Source organism: Polistes canadensis, unplaced genomic scaffold (assembly GCF_001313835.1).
Source record: "Polistes canadensis isolate GaletaPanama2010 unplaced genomic scaffold, ASM131383v1 scaffold_173, whole genome shotgun sequence".
Lineage (NCBI taxonomy): Eukaryota > Metazoa > Arthropoda > Insecta > Hymenoptera > Vespidae > Polistes > Polistes canadensis.
Genome location: NW_014569720.1, coordinates 2,381 through 11,222, shown reverse-complemented (window position 1 = coordinate 11,222; position 8,842 = coordinate 2,381). Strand labels below are relative to the sequence as shown.

Here is an 8,842-nt window from a genome sequence, read left to right as displayed (position 1 = left end):
CCGTCATGATGTACTATTTGCTATAAAATAAAAGAGAGAGAGAGAGAGAGAGAGAGAGAGAGAGAGAGAGAGAGAGAGAGAGAGAGAGAGAGAAAGAATAAAAAGAAAACAACAAGAAAAATAAGATAATACACAGTTTATATAATAACAAAAATATAATGTAAAGTTTTAAAAATCATTTTTATAAGAAAAAATATTAGCATGTTCATAAATAAACTAAATAATGTATATAAAAAAAAAAAAAGAAAATAATTATTGAACATGACGAATACAGAAAATGTATTGCTCAGCATAAAATATATAGAATCTATATGCATTAAAATATTCTATAAAAACCTAACGGTATCATATGGTAAATATATAAGAAATTAAATGAAAGGAAAATTATAACAAAATAATAAAAATTATTTTTATTAAAAATTCAAGGCGTTGACATTTTATTTTTAAAAGATAAATGCAACACATAAAGAATAAAATAAAATAACAAAAAAAAAGTACACAACAGACGGTAGAAATGGCATGTTATGAGCAATTTTTTCTAAGATGCTATAATTACAAAGTTACCTTTAATAGATAAATAAAGATACTAAATATATGTTATCATTTAATCATTCTTAATAGAGCAAATATTAAATCTTTATTTATGAAATATTGTCTAACGATGCAATTTTCTAAGCCAAGGTGGCAATATTAACCAAACTTTTTTTGTCGATAGATGTCACATTAAATACCGAATAAAAGATTCATTTATTTAGACAAATCTTGAAAAAATATTTATTTTTTAATGCTGTATAAAATACTTATAAAAAGTTTCTAAACAAATAAAACAAATACCTTTGTGATCTTTGAAATAATTAAGAGCAGCGATAAAACACACCAATATGGCTGATGATTTTTTTGGAATAAAGCGCATGCGGATGTAGTTGGCATGTCTGAACATACAAAATTCTTCTATGCATTAAAACATTAACTAAAGAGTATTATATAGAGTAGCCACTTGGCATAAATATTGATGCCACCATCGATGTAGTTTTGAGAAGGACACTTCCTTTTCGTAACTATCATAGTTCGTGATTATGTGACAAAAAGCTCTCTTTTCCTATCTCTTTTATTGATTATTGTTGACTGTGTTTAACAATAAGTATTTTCATTTATGTTTTCCCGTTATCGTATACCGTCTACGATTTGTATTAAATTGATATTAATACAATTAGATTATTTAAGAATTTACAGAACAATATAATTATTAATATAATAATAGCATTTATATGTCATTTATATATTACTATATTATTATTAGAATCTGAGAGTATGTTGACTCTTACTCTATAAAAGTTTTCACGGTTATCACAAACTAAGGGCAAATTTCATTTTTCATCAGAAGGAAATATTACCGCCGATCCTGTTCTAAGAACTTAAAGTATGAAAACGACAGCAGCGCGCTCGTGTCTCTTTACATTATGTTCAAAATACAACATACAACAAAAATGCAGATATCACTTAATCATGAACTAGCAGTGACTCGTATTACGGTGTAACAATAATAGTATTAATCTAAAATGAAACGTTATGCGTTATCCAGCAGAACTTTTTAATGTAATTTGGTTACTTTCTTTATTAATTTTATACAGCAATGCTGCCGATAACACATATGAAATTGACTGTAGTAATTTGCGAATTGGACAATACATCTGCCCTCATCCCGATTATGATTTCATAGATAAAAAGACTCAACAACCTAAAGGATGTACGAAAGATAATAAAGCTAGAGGTAAATTTAATTATATATTCATATATTTGCTTATAATATTTATATTACTTATATTTATCCTTTATATCAATAACAGTATTAAACTTTTTAATATTTCATCTTTATATACTTTTTTTTAAAATACACTCTGTATGCTTATGTCGAGATCAATAGAAATTAGAATTATGTAAACTTGATGAATAATTTATTTAATTTTTCAGTTTTATGTCTAGTCGCAGATGGGCTTATTTGTACAGAAACGAGGAATAATACTTTTAAAAAGGATATACCTTGTAGATGGACGTATGTGTTGTTATGTATACATACATTATTAATTTATATACATTAATTAATACACACATAATTTATCACAACGAACATTCTTTTATAATCATTTACAGTAATGGATATTCCTTTGAAACAACTTTACTATTGTCTATATTTTTGGGTATGTTTGGCGCAGACCGATTTTATCTTGGATATCCAGCACTTGGATTGTTGAAATTGAGTACCTTAGGTTTTCTCTTCCTGGGTCAATTTGCAGATGTTATATTAATAGCAACGCAGATTGTTGGCCCAGCAGATGGTTCGCATTATGTTATGCCATATTATGGTGCCGGAATTAATATTGTTACAAGTAATAACTTCACATACAGAGTGCCACAATATGATAGTTGATTTTGTTCTTACAATAGCGCAGCACAGAAGTAATCATTATTTTAAGAAATTCTATAACTATTGCATCTACCATGAGCAATGATGTACAATCTTCTGCATATAAATCCTATTATCTTAAATTATATTTGGATATATTATTCTTTATATTAATGCTATAACAAGTCTTATCAAAAAAAAGGCTATCTTGTAGATATGTTTTTCAATGAAAAATTGTATATAATTCAATAAACTTTTGTTTTTATTTATAAATAAACACAAACATTCATTTTAATTTTTTCATTTTATATACCATAATACTATGAATTTTTATTTATTTACTAATGACATGCAACATCTTGATATTTTCTAATATCATGATTTTTGACAATTCAATACAAATGGTATCCATTTAAAGAGTCGATCGAATTCTCCGAGCTCTAAATAATATCTCTCATTTTCTTTCGTTGCTTGTTTGGACCAGCTATGCAATTACGAAGTTCCATATTGTCATCTAGGAATGTAATGATAGCATCGTGCTTCTCTAGATCTTCGAGAGTATGACTGATAGTTCGTCGATTAAGTAGCCATGGTTCTGGAGGAGATGTTTGAGGCAATGGTCTAGATTTAATTGGATATGGTGCTCGATATTCAATTTCTGTTGTGGTTCGATAATCTATGCAGCGCATATCTTCAGGATTATAGATTATATCCTCTAATTTAAAATCTTTCTCATATTCTTCCCTTGTTTTCAAAGTTATAAGTTTTCAAATTTTTCATATATTTAAGTGTATACAAATTTTACTTACTTGGTCCTTGCAAGAGATAGCATCTTAAGATAACTTCTATGTGGCTGCATCGATTTGTATAAATCTTTGAAATTTATTTGAGATAACATAGCACGAGTTTCAGATACACCTATAGGTTCGTTTAGTGAGCCTAATCGTCTGTAAGTTGAATTTCGAAGATTTCCTTTTGGCGGAAAAATATCCTTATTATCTTTTGGTTCTGCCAACGTATTCATTTGCCTATATAAAAATGTACAAGATATAATATTGTAATTTAATTTGCTTCGAATACGGTATATATGTACAGTAGTATGGGGTCGCGAAAGTATTAGAAAATCTAGAAATCAATCAGTTAAACAATGTTTTTTTAGTAAAACTGCAAACGTAAATTCAATTAACAAAGAGACATTGCGTAGGGAGTTTTATGCTTTGCTATGACCCTTTCGTGACCCTTTTCTGGTACATCTTTTCAAGGAATGTTTAATAACTTCTACAAAAAAAAATATTATTTGATTCACTTCAAATTGTGTATACATGATCTCAATAGTTGTGTATTATAGTAGTTGCAACATTACTTTCAAAAATTAAGTCTAACATGCATATATTTATTCTTTAAAGTATTAATATCAAGCGTTCTTAACAGTTTCTTGATACACATATGTATGTGTACATATATTCTAAGGTGTTGTAATATAATAAGGTGTAATAGTGAAGGAGGTGGAGTACGTTTGTCGTCACTACGCGTATAACGATGATAATATTTACTTACCAATTATGAATTTGGACTTTTTTATTATATGACGCGGGTACATTAAATTGAATGGGTTGAAAATCTTCAGATTCGTCATCGCAGGGTAGACAAATCGACTGAAATGCACATTATATATGCATAGAATAATACATAAATTTATATTTAATTTGTATTATCGATTCGATTAACCTTCAATGTAACTCACATTTATTTGTCCTCTCTCTCTCTCTCTCTTTTTCATTTCGATAAATTTATATATCAAACTACTGCTACTATTATTACTACCAATAAAATAAATAAAAGTGATATTTTTAAACTATAAAACGTATTATTGAACATGTAGATCATACTATTCCTTTTAAAATACGCTACGAAAAAAACATTATTGGACACAGACGATATGTTTTTTTTTCTTCCAAGTAACTCGATTCTATACGTTTTCAGAACTTATTTTGTAAATTCAAATTGTACAATTGTATTCAAATGGACAATGAGAATTGATAGATTAATTGAATCAAGACGAACAAATAGACAAATAATAAAAAAATAATGATCAAACCAGAAGTTTTAGAAGACAGAAAAAATGCACAGGAAGAGAATATAGAACAACAAAAAGAAAGAATTTTCGAGAAAGAGTTATTTTTCCAGTATATTCTAGCAGAAAAATATCACAAATATGGTGCTAAAGATAAATTTATTTATTCTTTATACAATGATTTATTGGAAAATTTTGTAACCGAGTAATTGTCTCTTTTTCTTTTTCATTTGCCTAGTTTATTTGAAATTATTCCTTTATATTGATGTAGGTTGGACGGATATTTGTTATCTAAGAAGTTTATTATCCCACAAATATGCAATAATAAAATATGCGGAATTCTTAATAATGAGGATGAAAATGAAAATAAGTCATTAGAAGATATTAGAGAAATGAAATTTGATGAAAACAATGATCTTATAAAAGATAGAACAAATAAATTAAATTTAAGATCAAGTTTAAAAAATGAACACATTTATTTCTATTTTCTCAATAATAATAGCTACTATGGTTGTACAAGTAGAAAAATGATGAACGGTGAAGGATTATATAAATGGCATCATGGTATACAATATAAGGTTCAATTTCAAAACGTTTTCATCATAAGATATATTTTCTTTGCAAAAATTACACTACGTAATTTATAAATATTAATTAACTAAGTTGTTAATAGGGTCAGTTTAAGGAAAATCAAATACAAGGTAGAGGACTTTTAGAATGGCAGAGCAATTGTTGGTACGAAGGAGCATTTATGAAAGGTTATCGCCATGGTAAAGGTACACTGGTGGACAAAGATCATTATCGTTTGTATATAGGTCAATGGTACATGGGATACAGGCATGGAAAAGGGTTTGAGATTATTTTATGTACATTCTCCAAGTATCGTCTTAATTGGTCTTGAGATAAGTTTTTCAATTAATAATGCTATTCATTTTTTCTTTCATATATATATATATATAGTTATTGTTGTTACGCTGAGGGTGACTCATATGACGGTGAGTGGTCAATGGGTAAGAGAAATGGTATAGGTTTTTATATTTATTCAAGCGGAGCTCGATATAAAGGCCATTGGAAAAATGATTTTCGACATGGAAGTGGAATTATGGCATGGCCCAATGGCGATGTTTATCACGGAGAATGGGAATGTGGAGATATACATGGGTCATTAATTATTCCTTTTCTCTTTTTCATTACTAAAAATTAACGTGATCGATATAATTTCAACAATTAATAGTTATGGTGAATATATATGGCATGGCTTTTGCAACAAGAGTTTCAGTTGGCCACAAAGTATTTTTTATTTTGGCAATTGGTATTGCAGTACAAAACATGGAAAAGGTTAGTAGATTATTAATGATTACCTTTGAAAATATTAGTGCAAATTAAATGAAATTAATATATTGGCCATTCATTTCAAAAATAATTCTTCGTTTGGTGCACTTATAGAATTTTATTTAATATGATAAATGTGATAGATATTTTCAATTATATGTACAAGTAAAATATACCAGCGAGATAAAGTTTTCTGACATTGTAAATAAGTATAATATCAGATTTTCATTGACAATCTCATTACCATAAATATATCACATGTATGTACGTAACTGAATAATAATTAATAATTTAAGGCTACGTCAGCGTACTTATTTTGACTGTAAAATGTTGTTTTTTTAATCATTTCGAATAGGTTTATTGAAGTTGAATTCAATGGGTGGTGTAAAGTATTTTGGCCATTGGAAATATGATAAGAAACATGGTTATGGAATAATAATTGGTAAACTTTACTTACTCTTTTTAAGTCTTTAATTATGAAAGACTTTATTTTAAGTAAATAGCCTCAGAAATTTTAATGTATCATAGTAATGATTTATAGGAAATAATGGAGAATTAATGAAGGACCAACCTTTATATTCCAAAGATATTTTAACTTCTTCGTAAGAATAATAAAATTTATGTTTTTAATAATCAATAAGTGAAAAGGTCAAGTAGTTGAGAATTTATTGTTTATTTATTATTTATAGACATGCAAATAAGATATCAAATATCCTGAAGCCTCGTACAGCTACAATTTTAAAGCCAGAACAGTTTCCATCATTATCGTACCATATAAATCGTTTAATTAAACTATCATCAATGACAAACTTTTCAGTTTGTTCTCGTTCCTTAGGAAAATGCTATGTTTGCAAAAAAAAACAATCATGCTCTTGTTTGCTTCAATTTTCATTTCAAACAAGGAATGATCTAAATATTCCCATAAACGATATAAAATGGCAATATGAAAAACATCAAATATATGATTATTTAACAATGCACATGTTACAAATACGACATGTCTATGACATTTATGCAAAATTATTTAACAAGGAAGAATCTAATTGTAAGTGTCATTTCGTTATGATTAAACTGACACTTTGGCAATTATGGCGTGATTGTAACATAAATATCAAAGGTTTCAGTCTAATTGAAATTGATAATTATTTAGGTCAGTAAATTTTCATGATTATTTGCATTTTATTAACTGATGGAGTATATATTGATTTTTATACGCGTATACACACACATACACACACACACACATTTATAAAATAATATGTTACGGTTATTAGCTGAAAATGAATCAAGTTTTATAAAAAAGCCATATTACCCATTCGAACAAATTGAAATCTGGCAATTTCTGCATGCTTTGCTTGAAGTTTCATGGCGTATTTATTACTGGCAAAATAATCAAATAAAAGTGAAAATAAAAAAACAGTGGGAACATGGAGTGTTAGCTAAATGTCTAAATGAATTTCTCACACATGATGTGTATCCCAATGTTGGAAATTTTATTGGTATGTTTCATTAAGGTTATAAATATTTAATCACAAATAAGAAAATTTTATGCTAAGGTTATTTTATTGAATAATATACAATCCATTCTATATTATTACCTTCTTTTTCTATTCTTTTATGTTATTCAATAACAACAAATAAACATAAAATAAAAAATATTCGATATGCAAAATTACTAATGTCAGAAAAAGAAAAACTTTTGGGGGGGGGATAACCTAATATTTTTAAATGATTTATATATTTTTTGATAGGTGTGATTCCACGTGAATATAATATTTTTGTACCAATTAATCCTATATATAAACTTTACAAAAAAATAGGATATCCACCAACTGCAATAGATCTGTTAATAGCAAGTATTAAAAATCGTAAAATAGGTACTAATATATCTTCAATAGCCCAAACTACTTTAATTAAGCCAGAATACATTTTTAATGGATTGAATTGTGTTATAATTGGCGAAAGAATTCATTTTTTTTCAAGAGGTGATAAACCTTTTATGCAAACTAATCATAAAATGCAGAGAATTGAAAAATGGCAGAGTAATAATACAAGAGAATTATTCAGTTTCCAAGAACTAGGACCAACTAAAATAATACAGATTATGACAAGAGTCTGTCCTTTAATCAAGGATAATGATCATCAAACAATTCTTAACATGAATTATTTATTAACATTTCTTGAATTTTATGAAATCATATTGCAAGCTGCGAAGTGTATAGTAAAGTCTAGAAAGAATAAAAATGTTTTGGCATAAAAAGGGTAGATTCCTTTGCACTATTTATTATCAGTCAATGTATAATAATGTTTTCAATTACCGAGTACAATGCTTGTTAATACATTTTATACATGCTAAGAATTGCTTATTAAAATGTATATTCCATATTATGTTTAACTTTGTAATTATATTAAACTTTTAATTTCTTTATATATTTATATGTCTGGTTTCTACGGCATTCTACGGTATTCTCCGCATAGACAAAAGAATGTACTTTAATTGAATATTAGAGTCATTAAAATCTATTCACTTTTAATATAAAAAATATTTACCGAAACTTTTCAAAGAAATGGCAAATTTGTACCATTTACAGCATTGCCTTTCTTTGACATTTTATGAACATTTGCAGATTTATTTATACCTCAAAAAGGTATTCTACGCGTAGACAAAAGAGTGTACTTTAATTTAATAGTAAAGTCAATTAAATTTATTAATTCTAAGTAAAAAATTTTTGACGCGAATGTTTCAAAGAAATTGCAAAGCCGCATAATTTAAATCATTGCATTTTCTGACATTTTTGAAACACTTCTATATTGATTATATATATATCCCGAAGAAACATACCACATTATTATACATTGGGCGGCATTAAATAATTTAAAATGTACTTGTTGTTTAATTCAACGAATTGATACATAAATTTTCTTTTAATTAATATGTTTGTATATTTGATAATGGGTGTGATTTTGTAAGAGAAGATATGAAATGAATTATTTATTACATATATCTATAATTTAAAGCGCAGAGAAGTGTT

The 8,842-nt window shown here is 27.1% G+C and overlaps 3 protein-coding genes across 3 annotated transcripts; 2 read left to right on the top strand and 1 right to left on the bottom strand.

Moving 5' to 3' along the window:
- The first annotated feature begins 1,102 nt into the window (after positions 1-1,102).
- On the top strand, positions 1,103-2,677 carry LOC106789286 (TM2 domain-containing protein CG10795). The gene is made up of 4 exons (XM_014753375.1): positions 1,103-1,534; positions 1,632-1,771; positions 1,972-2,053; positions 2,152-2,677. Exons 1-4 carry the CDS (start codon positions 1,461-1,463, stop codon positions 2,426-2,428), a joined length of 573 nt encoding a protein of 190 aa, XP_014608861.1. The 5' UTR covers positions 1,103-1,460; the 3' UTR covers positions 2,429-2,677.
- Positions 2,655-6,441, bottom strand: LOC106789251 (the record flags this gene model as incomplete). The annotated part of the gene is made up of 4 exons (XM_014753322.1): positions 2,655-3,148; positions 3,214-3,432; positions 3,962-4,059; positions 6,382-6,441. Coding segments are annotated over 4 exons (681 nt in total), but the record flags the coding sequence as incomplete, so codon positions are not given.
- LOC106789285 lies at positions 6,431-8,745 on the top strand. The gene is made up of 3 exons (XM_014753374.1): positions 6,431-6,960; positions 7,085-7,309; positions 7,562-8,745. The coding sequence occupies exons 1-3, from the start codon at positions 6,612-6,614 to the stop codon at positions 8,065-8,067; spliced, it is 1,080 nt and encodes a 359-aa protein (XP_014608860.1). The 5' UTR covers positions 6,431-6,611; the 3' UTR covers positions 8,068-8,745.
- The last annotated feature ends 97 nt before the right edge of the window (positions 8,746-8,842 follow it).

Coding starts and splice junctions, on each gene's coding strand:
- LOC106789285 (XM_014753374.1), top strand. CDS start 6,612: ATGACAAACTTTTCAGTTTGTTCTCGTTCCTTAGGAAAATGCTATGTT. Junction 6,961..7,084: donor TGAAATTGATAATTATTTAG/GTCAGTAAATTT, acceptor TACGGTTATTAG/CTGAAAATGAATCAAGTTTT. Junction 7,310..7,561: donor CAATGTTGGAAATTTTATTG/GTATGTTTCATT, acceptor ATTTTTTGATAG/GTGTGATTCCACGTGAATAT.
- LOC106789286 (XM_014753375.1), top strand. CDS start 1,461: ATGTTCAAAATACAACATACAACAAAAATGCAGATATCACTTAATCAT. Junction 1,535..1,631: donor GCAGTGACTCGTATTACGGT/GTAACAATAATA, acceptor AATTTTATACAG/CAATGCTGCCGATAACACAT. Junction 2,054..2,151: donor GATATACCTTGTAGATGGAC/GTATGTGTTGTT, acceptor AATCATTTACAG/TAATGGATATTCCTTTGAAA.